This window comes from Ambystoma mexicanum, chromosome 8 (assembly GCF_040938575.1).
Source record: "Ambystoma mexicanum isolate Mex_15411 chromosome 8, UKY_AmexF1_1, whole genome shotgun sequence".
NCBI lineage: Eukaryota > Metazoa > Chordata > Amphibia > Caudata > Ambystomatidae > Ambystoma > Ambystoma mexicanum.
The window spans coordinates 1,390,287,050-1,390,305,646 of NC_090929.1; the positions used below are offsets into that span (position 1 = coordinate 1,390,287,050).

The following is an 18,597-nucleotide window of genomic DNA, read 5'->3' on the forward strand; positions in this document are numbered from 1 at the left end:
GGGCGGTATAATAGAGGCAATAGAAGGAATAGAGGGCAACATAGAGGCAGAGGAGGTAGACAGTACTGGCAATCTCCTCAATATGGTCCTCCGCCCCCGTTTACCCAATATGGACAAATGACTCCCTTCCCTACACCCAACCTCCCTTTTCCGCCCCCAGAACTGGGGCCACCCCCGTTAGACAATTTATTCCATACCAGGAGGAGATCATACAGGAGGTAATACCTAAGTCACTGGTTTACAATATTTCGCAGAGGACTTTAAATCCACTCGAAATCTCTATACTGGAGAGAGGCTTTTCTTTTGTGCCCATGCAGAATCCATCTAAAATGAATATTGAAATTGAACTGCGGAGTTTTTTCCGTAAGATTAGATTGAGAGACTTTTTTGGTAACAATGAGAAAGAATATAGGGATGAGGACTCCACCACTCCGTTTAGGAACAAGTCTACTTTCACACCGAGCCTTAATATGGTATCGGACGAAACAGCGATTTTTGAAAAAGCGGTCTTGAGGGACTTCCATCGATTATTTAAACAATCTATTGATCACCCTCATATACCCAGCTTTAACTTTTCTAAAAAAGAATGGGAGTGCCTTAAGAAACTCAAAGAAGACCCGTCTATTATAATCAAACAGGCGGACAAGGGAGGTGGCATCGTTGTCCTAGATGCGACAAAGTATGATCAGGAAGTGATGCGCCAACTTGACAACTCTATGGTGTACCACAAATTGAGTGGGGACCCCACTGAGGGTATTAGTAAAGAAATTAAGGCAATCTGCACGACAGCACGTGATGCAAATATCATCAGTGAAAAGGAATTCCTTTTCCTCACGGCTAAGGAAACTAGAGTTCCTCTTTTTTACATACTGCCCAAAATTCATAAAGATTCTACTAACCCTCCGGGTCGCCCAATAGTTTCCCTTTGTAGTTCCATACTTGAACCATTGGGACAATTCCTGGATTTCTTTTTGAAACCTTTAGCATCCGATACTGACACTTATATACAAGACACTACAGATGCCATCAAACAACTCGAGAACCTTTCTTTCAATCCTGTCCACGAAATGTTAATTACCTTGGATGTGGAGTCACTTTATTCTAATATACCGCAAGCTGAATCTTTAATCATCATTAAGCGGTTTCTGGATTCCCGTCCAGATACTCAACATATACCTAGTGAGTTCCTGATTCAACTTTTAGAATTAGCTCTTACTAAAAACTATTTCAGATTTAAGAATTCCTACTATCTACAAGTTAAAGGTACGGCTATGGGGGCATCTTTTGCCCCCAATTATGCCATTCTATATATGTGGCACTTTGAAAAATCTTTGATATTACATGATTCGAATCCTTTTTTTGCGGCTATACGTCTATATAAAAGATATATAGACGACATTATCATGGTCTGGGATACTACTAAAGGGGACTATAACAATTTTCTCCCCTGGATCAACTCCCTTAGTCCACACCTTAAATTCACCATGACTTCTAGCAACATTTCACTTCCTTTTTTGGACCTAACAGTGAAATCAGATGGTGAACAGATTCTTGTGGAACTTTTTCGAAAAGAGACAGACCGGAACTCTATTCTACGGTTTGATAGTTTTCACCCTAAAGCACTTAGAGAAAGCATACCATATGGGCAATTTTTGAGAGCAAGAAGGAATTGCACCAAAGTCAATGACTATCTGACTCAGGCTGATATAATTACAACCAGATTAACAGCCAGAGGTTATCCTCCTTTTTTGCTTAGACAGGCGCGGAAGAGAGCCAGATATCAACATCGAGACACACTACTTACTAAGCAGAATAGATCGGATGCAACTAGTCAACGCATTATATGCGTTACCACTTTTAGCTCTCACCATAAAGAGATTAAAAAAATGATTTATAAACACTGGCACCTCCTCCAACTTAATAATTCAGAATTGGAACGACCTTTATTCGCGTTCAAAAAAGGCAAAAATCTTAAAAACTGGCTGTCTAAGGCAGATCGAGCTAAACCTCCTCTGCGACAACCCACATTGACATCTCAGTGGGGCCTTCCTCCGATTGTAGGACATTTTCCATGCGGGTCCTGCAATGCTTGCAAATTCACTACAGCATGCACTACCATATTTATTAATGGTAGAGTTTGGTCGCTTAGACAACACACTACATGTAATTCCTTTAATGTTGTCTATGTTATTGTCTGCCCATGTAATAAATCTTACATTGGCAAGACAGCTAGACCCATTAAAACTAGAATTTCGGAGCACAAATCTAGAATCCGGACCAGCACTCACAATGCTCCACTAGTGGCCCATTTCTTGGAATTGGGCCACAGCTGTGATGAATTTAAATGGTGGATATTGGAACGAGTCCAAGGTACTGATCGCCATAACACAGCATCTAAATTAGCACAAAGGGAGCAGTGGTGGATGTACCACACTGACAGTTATTATACTGGACTCAACCACCAAGAAGAATGGCTACAATGTGCCATTTGAGAACCGATCCTGGGACGGCGTCTCTCGTTTCCAATTCTGCCTCAATTGGGCCTAATGAATGGACTTTTTCTCTGTCAATGTCATCGGAGTCTTTTCCTTTCATTTCATTACTTTGCTCATAATTATTTTACTTTTCATTATTTTTTCACTTATTTTTTTTCTAATGACAGGACTATGACATCCATGTCATATGACAACCAGCAACTTTGGGTCTTTACCTCTGTCTCCCTCTCCTTGGGGCTTTCTTTTCTCTCCCGTCTATTCCTCTTGTATGCACTGTCCCTTTAAGGACGCGACTTTCTAGTCCGCGTCATGTGATCTTTGACGGCAGTCACATGGGACGTGGAGACGGTATTTTAGGCAATTTGAGTAGCTCCCTCTTTTGACTTCCGGGAACTAAGCCGAAGCCATTGGAGGTACTTACGCATTCAGCAGCAGTCAGTTGACTCTGACCTGCATAGCGGCTACAGCCTCATAGGAGGACTACATCGTGGATAGGTAAGAGTGGGAGGTTCTATTTAGTCTCTTTCGGCTTTCTTCTGTTGCTCATATGCTAGTCCTCTCCTTATTTTCTTTAACTCCGAGATGGGTTTCCCTTTTACAGGATACGGACCGCATTGGGTCTCTAGATGGCCCTACCTTCTCGTGTCCTAGCGAATCCCGCATTGCACCTTTACAAGAATTCGGAGCTGTATTGTTTAGACTCACTCATATTTTGGAGGAGCCCCCCTTTCTTCAATTTGAAGGTACGGGATGCACTTTTTTCTATAATTTTACATTGAACCGTTTGGTTGGCTTGCACTCTGCTTTTGAGCTCTTTGACCGACGGGATGATAGTGTGAGCTTGAAATGCCTTTAGGCTCCCTTTCCCGTACTGCCTGGCTGGATTGATTTAACTGCCTGGCTGGATTGACTTAACTGCATATTCACGGCATAATAGGCAGGGACGATCAGGCCCCTGGTTTTCTCCTTAAATTGATCGGGAGCTGCTCACCTCTAGTTCTTCCCTAGAACAGATTGTGGGGCTATCCCTGGAGTTAACATAGATGGGAATATGACTTTTTACTGCACGGATAGGGTCACGTATGGGGTTGCTAGATCAGGTCAAGGGAATATTTTAATGAGTGATTTTAATGTTTAAATAAAATATTGTCTATTGTTCTAATTAGTTCCTTCTCTTTTCTTCCTTCCTTGATGTATATCTTTTTTCAAATGTTAGTTTTGAGTATCACTAAGATGGAGAAGTATCTCATCGTTGTGAATCACGGAAGATCTACATGAAGATAAATATCTGCATGGAAGAATTTCAAAATTATTTCCATATTGCCTGTAACCAAGTGCTTTGTGCCTTGAGATATGTGAAGAAATGAAATGTTCAAATTGTATTACTAAATTATCTAATCTGTCCTGTCCTGAGGAAGACGACTGTCAGGCCTTCTCTCTCCTGCTAGGGCAGGAGATAGACTGCCTAGACTGTGCTAATTAGTCGTCGAAACCACCCGTGTATGATACCAGTACAGCCCATGAAATGGTCGGTCGCTGTACGAGGTACTGGTTGTTGACTATCATGGTCAGATTGGAGACAAGTAATTGCTTCTGTTCTATTAAGCTACGACGCGACTACACTTGTCTGTTTCCCATAACAATTTATTGGATTGAATAGGGGACAACTTGTTCACCTCGCAGGAGATACTGAATGTTCAGTCTTGCCTGGATGAGTGCCCTTGTTTTTCTGTTTTTTCTGTTTTTTCTTTTTCTTTTTGGTTTTTTCTTTTTGAATATATAATTTTTCCTTTTTGTTTTCTCTAGTTAATTCAAACTACCATTATAATTTTCCCAGTGTATTTATTCCAATATGTTAGGAATACTATCAAGCTTATATGCACTTTAATAGGAAATGTGGAGTATTGATGGTATGTTTTTATGCTGCTTTTATTGTCATTTCAGCACTATGTACGATATAATTGAATATGTGTCCATTAAAGATTGATGAAATTTTACTTTCCTTGACCTGATCTATCCCCCGACTTGATTCCTGTGCTTATTGCAGTTTATCCCGGCGATTTGCTCTCCGGTTGCATACATGTGAACCCCTCTTCCTTCTTGGTACATATTACAAATATTTTTTCAACAAAGATATGAAGGCACCGAAGTGTGAGCTCCTTGATGGACCAAACAGTTTGGCCAGCCAGGAGAAGTGGAACACACTCTGAAGAAGCAGCAACATCTGGAATATGTGCTTAACATTTTGAGAGTGATTATTATCAATATGGGAAGCTTGTGACCTTTTGATTGTGTGAAGGTCACGAATTTGAAAATCAGAATCCCACGTGCACACTCATAGGAACTAAGGTAGACTGCGTTTATATAGGGGGTTCTTTGGAGGGATATACCTGAACTACACTGGGCTATAACCCGATACAATTCACAAAGGCTGCCACCATTCAATGGAACCCAAACACCAGGGGCCCAAGGAGACTCATGCCAGGGACTGGGTAGCTTGGAAAAACAGACCCTGAGGCGAACTGCTTCTTAGGGTCACATTTGGGATTTGTGTCCCTGATAAGTCCTTAGATGTAGATGCACAAGGGTGGCAGGAGGGGAGGTTTGCAGGGCAAACCAGTCAACACACAGTGGTGCTACGCCAGAGGTACAAATTCGGACAGAACTAAGCTAAACCCAAGCAATGGAGAAGTATGTTGTATAACTCTGAACTAGGATATTTTATTTTAATCAGCTTACTAGTAGACCAGAATGGTGTAAGTTGAAATCTTTGCATAATCACATAAGATACAAGCTCTTAAGCCCCAGGAAGGCGCACCACTGCCCTGCCTATGTGTTTTTGGGGAGAACTGGACACAGTTGAAAGGTTATTATCCTTATCTTTCAGTAACAAATAGTTCCACTACCTGAGGTACTTGGGGATAGTCTAACGGTTCTCCTCTGTGTTAGTAACAGTTGAGCTATGTCTCACTATATTACTCTTTGTATCTTTTCGCTCATTCAATTAGCATTCTTAGTGGCTTATTATTGGATCAGTACTAGATTAACTCTGTCTGTACCATTACGAAACCGAGCTTGGCAAGTAGGCCCTATTGGGACTGATTCTCTATCACATTTCACTTTATAGACTGCCATGATCGAACATTTCACACAATGGGGGTGTGAGGCTTTCACTGCGTACAGAAGGACAGACATTAATCCTTTCCCTCTCACTCATCTTCCCTCTATGTTTCTATTCACAATGACTTCACACACAGTGTATTCATTACTTGGCTCCTCTTCGCCTCTAGGCTTGGCAAGCCCAATGTTACTATTTTTAAGTTTATTTGGTCAGAGAAATTAAATGCATTCCCTAAAAAAAGAGGCCTCCACAATCAAGAGGTTCTCTTGAGCACATCAAGTCAAACAGTCAATCACTACAATTATGTACATGTATCTTTCTTAAAACTACCTTCTGGTAAATACTTCCTGCTCATGCAGACAGCTTCAAATGTACCTTTTAACATTGTCTGCGCTCGAAATCCATTATCCATTTTGGCTAGATCAGCATGTTCTCAGACTATCACAAACATCACCCCCTCCAGTTAACCTGCCTTATATTAGTGGTGCTTTATCTTTCCCATACCCCCACATTCACCCCCTTTCTTCTGCCGCAGTGGTCTGAGGGGGGCGGACAATATGTTGACTTTTAGATAAGGCTCTGCGCTATGAGATATCTATGCTGGTAATTTGGCACAGTATCAAAGCTTTGCAACATAACTTGATATACAGATGTTCTATAATACAAGTATAAAAAGTGAAATTGTCTTAAATAGTTCAGTTGGACTGGAAATGGCTTAAATTCCAAATGGAAGAGGTGCATCATCTTGTTTCTTCTGGAAGACTCTGGCTCAGAGTTGTTATTTTACGTGAAAACCATATATAAAATGATAGTATGAAACTCCTGGTAGATTAATCGAAGGGCTCCTTTTACTCATCCACTGTCAAAGCCAAAGTTAGAAAGGTTTCCACCTTTCTGTGGAAAATTACACCAATTAGATTGTCACAAATCACTAAAGACAATTTGGGAGATGGCTGTGTTACACACAGTCAGCGAAGGCACCCCTCTTACAATATCAGGTTACTATAGCCCAAAATCAGGATGATATCCAACCTCTTTAAGATTTCTTTTAATGATTTGCACTCTTTAGATGCCATTTTATTATTGATGTCAATTACTCTGCTACCTAATTAAGAACCTATAAAGCGCCTCTTCAAATTATAAAAAGATGCACTCCTGGATGGCACATGGTGTTCTCAGCATGAAGAAGTCAGACACTATTATTTTCATTCATCTTGGCAGAAGGCTAGCTACAGAATTTCTTTATTTCTCAAAAGCTATGAATTGGCTAAAAATGTGCATATTTTTCAATCTGTTCCCCTTTTATTTCTGATCAGGCTCAAGGAGAAATTAATTTAAGTAAATCAAATCTTATACATAGGCAGAGCAAGAGGTGGAGAGACATTTGATTGGCGGCCTCCTGAGATCTGCATCATTTCTTTCCATGCTGAAGAAGACGGCTGAGTTTTTTAAATCTAATTCTAGCACTTCCTCACCAAAAGTTGTTTGGGATACCTTTTATGCATATTTTTGAGGCCAAATTACTTCATAAGGAATAAGTCAGCAAAAGGTATCCAGAGATGAAGACTGTTTTTTTGAAAGAACTTAAGTGACTTGAATCGCATCCAGATTTAATTTATAAGAGGCAAGTTTAGGAAGCATACCTGAAAATAAAACATCATCTAATGGACATCCATTACAGAAAGGATGAACAGCCTATTCTTACTTCAAGACACGCTATATAAGAAACTAGAGAGAAATTTGAACACCTTCTGTTTATCCAATGACATACACCAGACTCATCTAATCCTATAAACTAAATTTGGCATGAAGGAATCAGGAAAATGCTGCCTACTTATCAGACATTCAGCTTAGAAGGTTAGATCAAACAGCCCTGAATGATCTTCCGAGCAAAAATAAGTGAATCCAAGATTCAAAATGTGTTATCAAATTTATTGGTGGGTAAACCTGCTAGGCCAGATGGGCTTCTCTTATGCTACCAGCATTGGCAATGTGTCAAAAGAGCCCCAGAGTCGCCTGAAGAGCTTATTTAAAGAGATCAAGTTAGAGAGTACAACAAAAAAGGGATCCTCTTTAAGACTTGAAAGTCGCTCAGTCTACTGCATCATATTCTTAGAACCCCCTGGAGCCCAGGTTCACAGCCCTGGCGATACTGATGGAACCAATGGCATCATACAAAAGCTGAACTAGCACACTGACATTTTGAGACAACCCAACATATATATATCCCTACTAAAAATGGCAAAACACGAAAGTTGTATAATATGTAACAACTATTCATACTGCAATAGTGGAGCCAACTATTACTATCTTTGACTTGTTCCAGATTCGCCCATTGGACAACATCGCAGAATGCTGCCATTCCTCCTCGACTCTAAGGGCAAATCCCTGGAAAGACATGCCTACTTTCTATCATGTTTTCTGTTGCGTCTCTCCCTGCTTGCTTCCACCCTGCTCCTCATTTCCCCATCCTCCAGGTGATTCGGCTGTGCTCTTATTCAGACAGGGTACAGCCTCATATTAGGTAGCTAGCCCATCAGAACCTCAAACGGAACCGGACTAATAATAGTATGATGAACTAGGAGACCTCTTATTCCTAATAATTCACCTTTTGAAGAGCTATCTTCACCCCATACATGAGAACCCTGTTGAAACGGTTGATGCCCCCATTTGAATCGGGTGATAAAAATCAGTAAAAACCACTATATCACTCTTTAATAAGGCCCTGTGTACCCCAATGTCTGTTATAAATTGAACAGCTACCATCCCAAAAACGCTCATCAGAAATTCTAGGACTGTCTTAGTCATGATGTTTCTGGTAACACTTACCTCAGGCCATTTTGTGCGGACATCAATCACAGCTACATTAAATTGAGTTCCCACGCTAGGTACGACAGCTGGTCCCAGCAAATCCAAAGCTGGGTCTTCCCTTCAACCTCGGAACGTATTACAGTGGGTTATTTGCAAACTGCAACAACCGATCATTTTTCACGCACACCTTGCACAATGTTATGGTCTTCTTTAGTACACCATCCATCCTTTGTCATGCTGAAACCTAGAGGGCAAGCATGGGATAACTCCACCAGTCGATGTCTTAAGCTGGATGGAGGCACTATCCACGCACCTCTCAAAACCACATTATTCCCATGTACCAACTCATCTTTGACCCGTCTATTTTCCCTGAAATGTAATTCGTCTCATTGGCCTTTCAACCACTTATTTTTCACAGACAGCAGTAACACCAAATAATCTGAATCTCCTGCAATAACTTCCTCCCGGTGTGACTTCCGGAGGGTTCCTGATATTTGAAACACTTCCACATTCTCATTTCCGCACAAACTGTCCTCTCCCGCATTTACATCCTCAGTGTTGTGAGATAAAACATCCGCTACCATGTTGTCCTTCCTCGTCATGAACTTGTCCTGAATAATGAGTCCTTGCACAGAAGCCATCCAGCTCGCTACTATACCCAATACCCCTGCTCAGACACTTTCCTGCAAACACACCTCTAAGCCTCTAATGGTCTGTTCCTAGTATGAATGGATGGCCACAATCACGTGAAATGTCTTTGTTGCCCTAAAGCACCTCAGGACTTCCTTAACTATGTAATACCCTTGTTTGGCAGCATTAGGGCCTTTGGAAGCAAACACAATAGTCTTTGCCTGCCCTCTTTGCATCTGACAGAGCACGGCCCTCACCCCTATTTAACTGGCATTTGTATAAATAACAATGTTGCACTCCGGGTGGAATCTGCCCAGGACCAAGGACTCCTCAATCGCTTGCCTGACTAGCTCAAAATCTTTTGCACACTTAGATGTCTAAACCCTGCCCCCTTTTTTTAACAAATCCCTTTTCCTTTTGTCTTGTCAGAAAACCTGGGCACACATTTGGCATTACACTCAAGTAGCGTCAGTACAGCCATGACCTCTTGATGGCTTGTTGGGCTCTTTAGTGCTTGAATAGCCTGCAAAAAACGATATTCAGTCTAATGCTTCCCCCATTGAGCATGTGTCCTAAATACACTATTTCGGTCTACCTGAACTTGGATTTCTCAATTCTAAGGGTCAGTCCAGCCCTGAAAGCATCCTGAAAAATCTCTTATTGCGTTCTTCATAACTATTCCCAAATACCGAAAGGTTATAATGATAGCACTTAATGCCAGACTCCTTTCTAAACAACCGATGCATTCCAATTTAAGAAACACTTGAGGCAGACACTCAAACGGTGTGCATTTAAATTAGAAAAGACAAAAGGTGTAATGAGCACAGCTATCAGTATCACACTTCTGTGTAATTTTACTTCATGGTATGCAGAGGCAAAGTCAATAGAAGAACATATGTTTGCCCTACCTTGAAAGAGTAGCAATTCAGAAATATACAGTAATCAGGATTTCCATACAACAATTTGCTTATTTAGGCTTCTGAGGTCTACACAAACTTGCATAGTCTTACATTACCATGGATTGTGCACACTATAACAAGGGGGGAAATCCATTCCACAATATCCACCACTTTATCACAGCATCCCACTGGGGACATTCCAGTTCATCCTTCACCTCCTCCAGCAAACTAAAAGGCATACTCTTCACCTTATACACTTGTTGAGAACGGAATGTTGGGTCCAGGGTGGAAGGGTAGGATGTGCCTTTTGAAGGTTAAATTCATGTGAACAGGGCATGGGGTTCTGTGATGCCAAGAGGCCTGGTGAAGATTTAAAGCATGACTGTCCTCACCCGAGGAGCGGTCATCCTATATGAACTGCAGGCGCCACACCCTAGGGTCCAATACATAAGCGCAATTGAAACATACGTGTGGTGCCCCAATCATGTCATTCATGGGCACCTAAGTACCCAGAGAAATAAGGGGGGAGAATTGCTAGGGTTGTACCATGATTTGGGACGGGAGGAGGAGATGTTATGCCAATACATTTATCTACAATGTCTGGGTGCCGTTTGTGGAGCCACAGTGTCAAGTATGATGAGAAGGTCCATTGTATTATCAAAGCAGATTGGCCTCGCTATTCACACTTTGATCAGGATACGGTAGAAGGGTGCACATCACGCGATGGTGAACAATATTCTATTCGTTAGAGACATGTATTATGCATAGTTCTGTTAATTTGTGGTTTAACGCTATAAAAGATGTAACTTCTTTGGGTAGGGGGAGCTTTGTGTTTGTTCGGTTCTACGTGACCGTTCAATAATTTTGCATGTAATAAAACTTGGTTTTCCTTGCAAATGGTGCATCGATTATTTGGTCTATTTGGGATAATTTATTGTTCGGATTTTGGGTAATTATAAACATGCAGTGGCAAAGCCAATGGTTTTTGTGTACTGGTATTAGATTTGCATGTGGCAGGCAATGCCATCATATGCCCAGGTACTCAGACCATTTTCGAGTTATACCATTATGGCAGTGCCTATTCCATGCGTACACTTAAGTAAAAACTGATGGCTATGCCAAGGTTTATTATCTATACCTGTATACGCATACACACATGAAGCGTATGTTCGCACACCGTGATCCAATTTTGGTAAGCCAGTATGGGAGGACTGTGTCCAAGACTTAAGTCATGAATGCATTCCGCTACTTTCCACACACATAGATCTAAGGACGAAGTCAAAGAACCACTTTCTAAACGTCAATCTTGGAACTCATGCAGTTAGTTGTCCCAGTAGAACATTTCCTTAAACTCTCTTTGGGAAAGCTATGAAATACCTTTTATCTCATGAAATCCAGCCTTCCTCAACTATCGGAATATCAAAATGATGGTATAGAGAAATTATTATATTATTTAGAGAGGAGGATTTGCACGGGCAGCATTACCCACGTGGGTTTTGTCCTGTGAAGATGACACCATGCTACATCATGTGTACATTACAGCAGCCATGCTGCACTTCACATGCTGAAATACATGACAACGATCTAGAGCACGGTACAAGAAGGGAATAAATTGATATTACAATTTTACTCACAGCTTCAGTTTAATACAACATTTCAAAGCATTACAATGTTTGTGCAAGTGAAAGGTGATATTACCTGGCATTACAACGATTCTTCCTTTAGCCTGCAAAACAAAGTTACTTGTTAAACTGATGTGATTATTGCCTTTTCTCTACAGCATTTCAAATTTGCATGACACATACTGTCAAGAAACAGGGATGGATACCAAGTACGTTTATCTGGGAAAGACGCAGGTGCCCAATAAGACTCGTGTTAGAAGTTAATTGAACGCCAGTGACTTCATACAAAGCAAACTGTTTATTACTACTTGTGTCGTTTAGAAGGTACAGGTTTTCAGTGAGTTCAACTTTCATATGTGCGATAGGGCCAACTCCGTGGCCCTGTCAGAAAGGAGGGTGGGGGATCCCACCCCAACCCCACTGGTGCATTTATGTAGACAAGCTCCTCCCAACTCCTCCTTACCTGCAGTGACGCTGGCCTCTGGGCAGCAGGGAGAGGAGGAGCACAGCGGCGGCAGCAGCAGCGGCGGCCTTGCAGCGGGTTGTTACATTCAGCAGCAACGCAGTCAGGGAACGCCAACAAGGGAAGTGTGGCACCAAAGGGGTGCCGTGCTAACCCACAACACCGGGCCAGCAGCGCGGCTTCAGCTGACAGTGTTTGCTGGAGCCCGCAAAGAGGAGGGCAGCACCACTATCCCAGCAGGGGGAATCAAATTAATAAAGACATGACCCATGAAGGCCTTGTGCCACTAGCCCACCACGGATTGGGATTCTTAATGGAATGCCCCATGGAGGCCTCACCCACTACACCACCAGGGATTTGTATCATTGATATTTTAAAATGCCCTGCAGGGCCTAGGTGTTCCAGCATCCCGGGACCCCAGCAAGGTCCATGTTGGATAAGGGGTGGGGCTTACGAGCCCTTTTAAGCACTGCCTTGGCCATCCTCTGTCACACGCCCTGGAGCCAGGTAAGCTACTGGTTAAGGTAAGTAGACAATCCTGGGAGGGGGTGGGGGTTTTAAGTAAGCCTGTGTGAATGTGCAAGTGTGGGTTAGTGAGGACAGGAGGAGGTGGAGGACATCCAGTGAAGGCGAGAGTGTTTTGGAGTGCAGAGGATATTGTTAAGGAGGGGGTCTGTAGAGTGTTTGTGTGAGAGAGAGGAATGCGAGCAGTAGAGATAGAGAGGGAGTAGGAGTAGTAGAGTGGAGTAGTAGTGGCAGAGGTAGTAGTGGTTGGGAGTAGAGGTAGTAGTAGGTGGTGGGAGTAGCGAGCAAAGGATATTAGTGGTGGAGCGGGAGTTAGTAGAAGGGTGAGCAGGGTACCACATCCCTGGGAGACAAATAAGGGCTAGTAGAGAGAAGTGTGCAGGGCACCATATCCCTGAGTGACGTGGAAGGTAGTAGAGAGAGGTAGTAGTGGAGTGGGAACAGTATTCGTGGTAGTAGTGGGAAGAGTGACAGGGAGTGGGAGAATAGGAGTAGCTAATGGTATAGAGTTGAACATGAGTTAGGATCAGAAGAATAGTAGGCGGCAAAGAAGTAGAGAGAGGAAGGAGGGAAAAGGAATAACAGAGGTGGAAGGATAGTTGGTAGTAGAAGCGTTAATAAGAACAGGAGTGGGAAAGGAAGTAAGATCGAAGGGTGGAGGTGGAAAGGCGGAGTGAGAGATTGGAAGGGACAGTCACGTGGTGGGAGGAAATTAGTTTACGAGGTTAGATTAGTGAAGGGCCAGTAGTGAGAGGTTGTGGAAGGAGTGTACGTGATGCTGGGTGAAAGAAGGCATCATTCCCTGTTTCCCAGCAACTAACCAACAATAGCAGAAGGAGAGTTAGAAGTTCCCTAGGGAGTCAGATAGCCAGCACCTTAGGGAGAACACCCTTAGTTGTAGTAAGAAGAGAGACAGGCAGGGGTTACCGATCGGTAGACTACTAACAGCCCGATAGCGATGTCTGCGGCTAGGAGGTGAATTCCAGGCCTGGGAAGTCGAAAGAAAAGAGGGGCGGGCCTAGTGCCAATCATCCCCAGTCTCATAGACCCCAGAGAATTACGAAGCGCCATTCTGACAATTAATTTTATTAAGCACCCTTGAACCTTTACTCAGGAGTCAGCGTGGATATTTGTTTTGCTTATTTGAAAACATCAACCAGCTAGATAGACTTCAGTGTCAATACAGCAATTCAAGAAGTAATATATTTAATAGGACAATGTTGCTAGGACGAATATATTAAAAAAACATTGCATTTAAGAATATACATATGCCATTTATTTTTTAGAACATCTCTGGAGAAATGAGTTTGGCTGTACTTATATAAATCTGAGAAGTTAGAAATGGCTATGCATTAGGGTTCAGCCAGGTGAACAGTCCTCACTTTGGAAGCAATGGCTGCACATTAGTGCTTGGTCAGATTGAGAGTTCTTGTATTAAAACCATTTGGCTTTGCACTTCTAAGCATATCCAGTTACTTTCTGAACAAATACCGTACATGGTGACCAATTGCCCTCCATATGCCACAGCCCTGCCTTAGATTTTTCTAGACCTCAAAGATAAGATAGAGATAGAGTGGAAGATAGCAGAAGGAGAGTGAGGACAGCAGTTAATGTGCGAGGGAGTGAAGGTTAGACGAGTGAGGCTAGCAGAGAGGGGTGTAGGAGTGGGGTGTGAGTAGAATGGTGTAGGACACAAGTAGGGCGAGGTGGGAATTGTGAACGGTGAGCAGGGCACCATATGTATCTCTGAGTTTGGGGAATAATATGGGTGTAGAGCAGAGTGGGGAGATTAGTAGTAGTGTGGAAAGCGAGAGTAGTAGTCATGCAGAGAGATTACTAGTGTGAAGGAGGGATTAGTAGTGTACAGGAGGGGAGTAGGAGGGAGTAGTAAAATCGGGGAGTATGTACTAACATCAGAGGGTGGAGGTAGGGAATAGAAGGTGAGGAAGACATCAGAGAAACAGGAGAGAGAGATGTAGGAAGGGGAAGGTGGGTAGAGTTTGGCAGGAGGAGAGTGGGTTAAAGGCACACCCATACACCACCCTTTAGAACTAACCATCAGTAGTGTAGGGCCAGCTAGAGAATCCCAGACAGCCTGCTTTTTAGGGAGACATCTTTAGCCGAGGGCAGCGGTTAGACAGTAAATATTACTGTTCGGTAGCACTAACCAGCTGTTCCGATGCCTGGGTTAAGGAAGGGACGCTTGTGTTTGGGAAGGGTGTGCCAAACGAGAAGAGAGAAAGAGGGATGGGCCAAGCACCCCTTCCCAAACCCCTATTGCAGCACAGAGTGCTACACTGAAGAACCTGTCTATCGTTTCATTGAACCATCTAAACATTTCTTACCATAAGCTGTGTTTTCAGAAATGATTAAAACCCTTGAAACTTTCCCAAAGTCTCTGCAAGTTATTAAAGCCATCTGTTACAAGTGTTGTCATTGTTGGGGCATTCAGGCCCTGATACAGAGGCTGCCAACTGTCCAAGAAGATGCTAAAAGGGCTACACCACTTAGACCGCCAAACTACCAACCAGAGCCACATCAGTCAGGTGCAACCTATATGGGGATAAGTCCCACCGAGGGGAAAGGCATTGGTCAAGACAGGTCCCCGCCTAGGAATTCCCGTGGGCCTGTATGGAAGAAATGCCCGGTTTGACATGCAAAAACACTCTAGACTTGGGAACTGGAATCATCGATGGGAATTTTCGGGGGAAAGTGAAGATAGTTCTCTTCAATCTGGGGAATCACACCCATGTTATCAAAGCAGGCCAACCCATTACTCATCTAGTGTGGGAGAAGATCCTAGTCCCAGAAGTAAAAGAGGTTGAGGACCTGGGATACACAGGGGCCCTCCCCCTGAGGCCAAATCTAGAGAGGAGAAGACCAATGCATGAAAAGAGCAGATTTCCCAGGGGTTGCTGGAGTTAGCAGGTTCCCAACGAAAAAAACAACCAGAAGCAACCTGTTCCAAAAACTTCAGAGAGAGAAAACCGAACCTGGAAGTCCAATCTTTCACTGAGAGAAGGGGACTCCGGTCCCATTTAGTTGACCAACAAGAGGAGGAGGGAATTAATACAGGCCATTTTGGGAGTCACTGCCTGGAGGCTGCAAGGGAGCTGTCCCCCCCCCCCCAAAAGACACAGCCCAGTATTGTGGCTGGATGTGGGGGTCTAAACAGGATCAGTCTTCCCCTACACAAAGACAGAATTCCACCATGCTACCTAATAAAAGCAGAATAAGGAAGCAGTGGTTATGGTCAGAGAAATCTCAGACAGCGTTCAGGACCAGACCTCGGGATGGGACTCAGACTCAGAGGGTCTCCCAGGCTGGGGATCAGAAGAAGGAGGGGCAGAGATGGCCAACGCCATCAGCAGAGAACCACAAAGAGAACTAGAACTTGTCGGGGTTGGCAGACTTTTTATTGTTAGAGCTTTCTGTGAGACCCCCAAGTAGGAGTTAAAGAAACAGAGGCAGAACCACAAGAGGTTCCATACCCTCAGTCGTCACCAGACACCACACTGGCAGAAGATCTCCATGGGATGCCTCACAAAACAACACCAGTGGAGAAGGCTGCCCCTCTTCCTCAGAAGGACTGGGTTAGGCCCTGAACTATCCTGCCTCTGCCAAGCCAATATCATGCCGGGGAGCAGCACGGACTGTTGTTACATGGGTGTGTACTAATAGATCCTTTCTGAGATCATTTTTTCGCAATTATTTCATCATCCTTGCGTGGTGTACCTAATTAACATCCCTTTTCAATGGCAATTAAAGCATTCAAAATACACAGCAAAAGTTGTATTTGGATTATTTAGTAAGGGCTTTTCTCATTAAGTCTGTAGGACGGTGAGGAATCTATTTGAGGTACTTGTGAAACAGAACTCTGCGCCCTTTGTCTTGATTTAGGCACTTGGTATATGAGGTCGCATTGACCCGGGTAACAATGGAGTCCTTGATTCCTCTACTCCATTAGGAAGGTGCAGTTTGTGGAAGAGAAAAGTTGCCCTTCGGGTGTACTCATGCGCCCAGTAATCGTAGTATTTCTGAAATAATATTAGCTTCCACACGATATCAATTGGTGAGAGATTTATTGCCCTATATTGATGACACGTGTTTCGACGTCTACTACCTAGTATTAATACGAGGACAGGAAGGCACAACATGCAGACGACGAAGGACAGGGATTATCCCATGACTGGAAGAAAAGACTGAGAACATTTTCAAGCCGTAATCATTATCGGCCCTGACCTGAGAAAGACGTTGTAGACGTTGAAACACGTGTCATCAATATAGGGCAATAAATTTCTCACCAATTGATATCGTGTGGAAGCTAATATTATTTCAGAAATACTATGATTACTGGGCGCATGAGTACACCCGAAGGGTAACTTTTCTCTTCCACAAACGGCTTTTCTCATTATTCTGTAGTATTTATTATCTGTTTCTCTTAATAACTGAAGGATTACAAACTTCATGAGAAGCATTCACATCAGGAAGGATTTTCCCAGAACCAGCAGAAGACCTGCGGATGGAACGGACAGGTACAGATCATATTGCAGAAGAAAGGGAGGCCTTAGAGACCCAGCATTTCACGGGGTATACTGCGGAAAAGGCAGACCTGAAATATCTGCTCCCAGTATTAGTTCAAGGAATATCTACCAACGCCTTATTAAACAAAGGGAGCAAGGAAATGGCCATTGACCACAAGCTAATATCTCTAGAAGATTTCAATGTTGGGACCTTGTCCCAAACCACTGATGTTCTTGAAGACACCTACTTAAATCCCCAATCAGAGGTGGACATTAAGGTGCTAGGACAATGCTTCAGACTCCCCATGAAGTTCATGCACGGCCTACCTGAAATGTCTAAGGAAGCTACAGAAGCAGGAGAGGGAGAGGACTCTTCAACACCATAAGTCAGCAGGGTAATTCAGAGAAGAAGAGGGCTTGGAAGAAAAGATGGAGTTATGTGACAGGGTCAGGGTCGTGACCCTCTTGTGGGTGGGGACCACACACACCCTGGCTCACCAGGACCAAAGCCTGAGCACATCCTGTACCATATTCGGGAAGTGGGTTTTGGAGTGAGGCCACAGTCTGTGACCCTTCTTCCCCCATGCACCAAAAATGTTGCCACTGTCAACGCTCTTTGTCGCCCAATGCATGTTTATTTGTTTGTCTGTTTGTTTATTTATTTATAACGTGCACCAGACCCTAGCTCAAGGACAAGGACATTTTCAACTTATATGGTTACAAAGGTACAATACGAGATATAGCGTAGATTACAATTCGATCATCAAGACACACAGAAAGGTAAACATCACATATGATACAGGGTATGGGTTGCCAAATACATGGTCAAAAGGTGACAATATAAATGGGATACAGTTGTGGCTATAAACAGTGCATTTATAGCTTGGCAAGCTTCATAAAATGAGAAGCATTAGGATTTGAAAGGTCATACTGAGGTTAACAATCATTTTCTTTAAACCAATTGATGATGTTTATTCTGAAGTTTGAGTAGGTTTGGTCTGCCCTAAGGAAGGGAGGGGTGGGGGAGAGTTCCAAAGTTGGGCCGCTTTGACATGGAAACTGTTGCCGCCGATTTTAGTCATTTTGAAGGAGGGGACTGTTAGGCAGTTGGTGTAGGCTGCTCTAGTAGTTCGGAGCGTGGGTCTTCTATTGATTCTGTCTGTCAAGTAGCGAGGTGCTGCATTGTTGAGGAACTTAAATGTTAGTGAATCAGTTTGTAGCCTGATTTTATCAATAGTGGAGAGCCAGTTAGTCTGTCTCCTTGCCGCCGAGATATGTTCTCTTTTGGTCCTTCCTAACGCTGCTCTCAGGGCGTTATTTTGAAGTGTTGAATTTTCCTGGTAATGTATATGTTAGAGCCAAGGTGTAGGGCATTTCAGTAATCTAGTTTGGACAGCACAAGTGGTCTTGCCAGTGTAGTACATCTACTTGTTGCGAGGAAGGGCTTGGCCGACCTGATCAGCTTACATGTGTTTGTTTGTTTGTTTATTATTTGTAATGCGCTCCAA

The 18,597-nt window shown here is 43.1% G+C and overlaps 1 protein-coding gene across 4 annotated transcripts in view; it reads right to left on the minus strand.

Moving 5' to 3' along the window:
• CUTC (cutC copper transporter) overlaps positions 1-18,597 on the minus strand; it is a 435,187-nt gene that overhangs the window by 64,556 nt on the left and 352,034 nt on the right. For all 4 annotated transcript variants that reach the window (XM_069611524.1, XM_069611523.1, XM_069611525.1 and 1 more), the window contains one exon: positions 11,655-11,682. In XM_069611524.1, the coding sequence (XP_069467625.1) occupies positions 11,655-11,682 (28 nt within the window). The remainder of the gene's footprint in view (positions 1-11,654; positions 11,683-18,597) is intronic.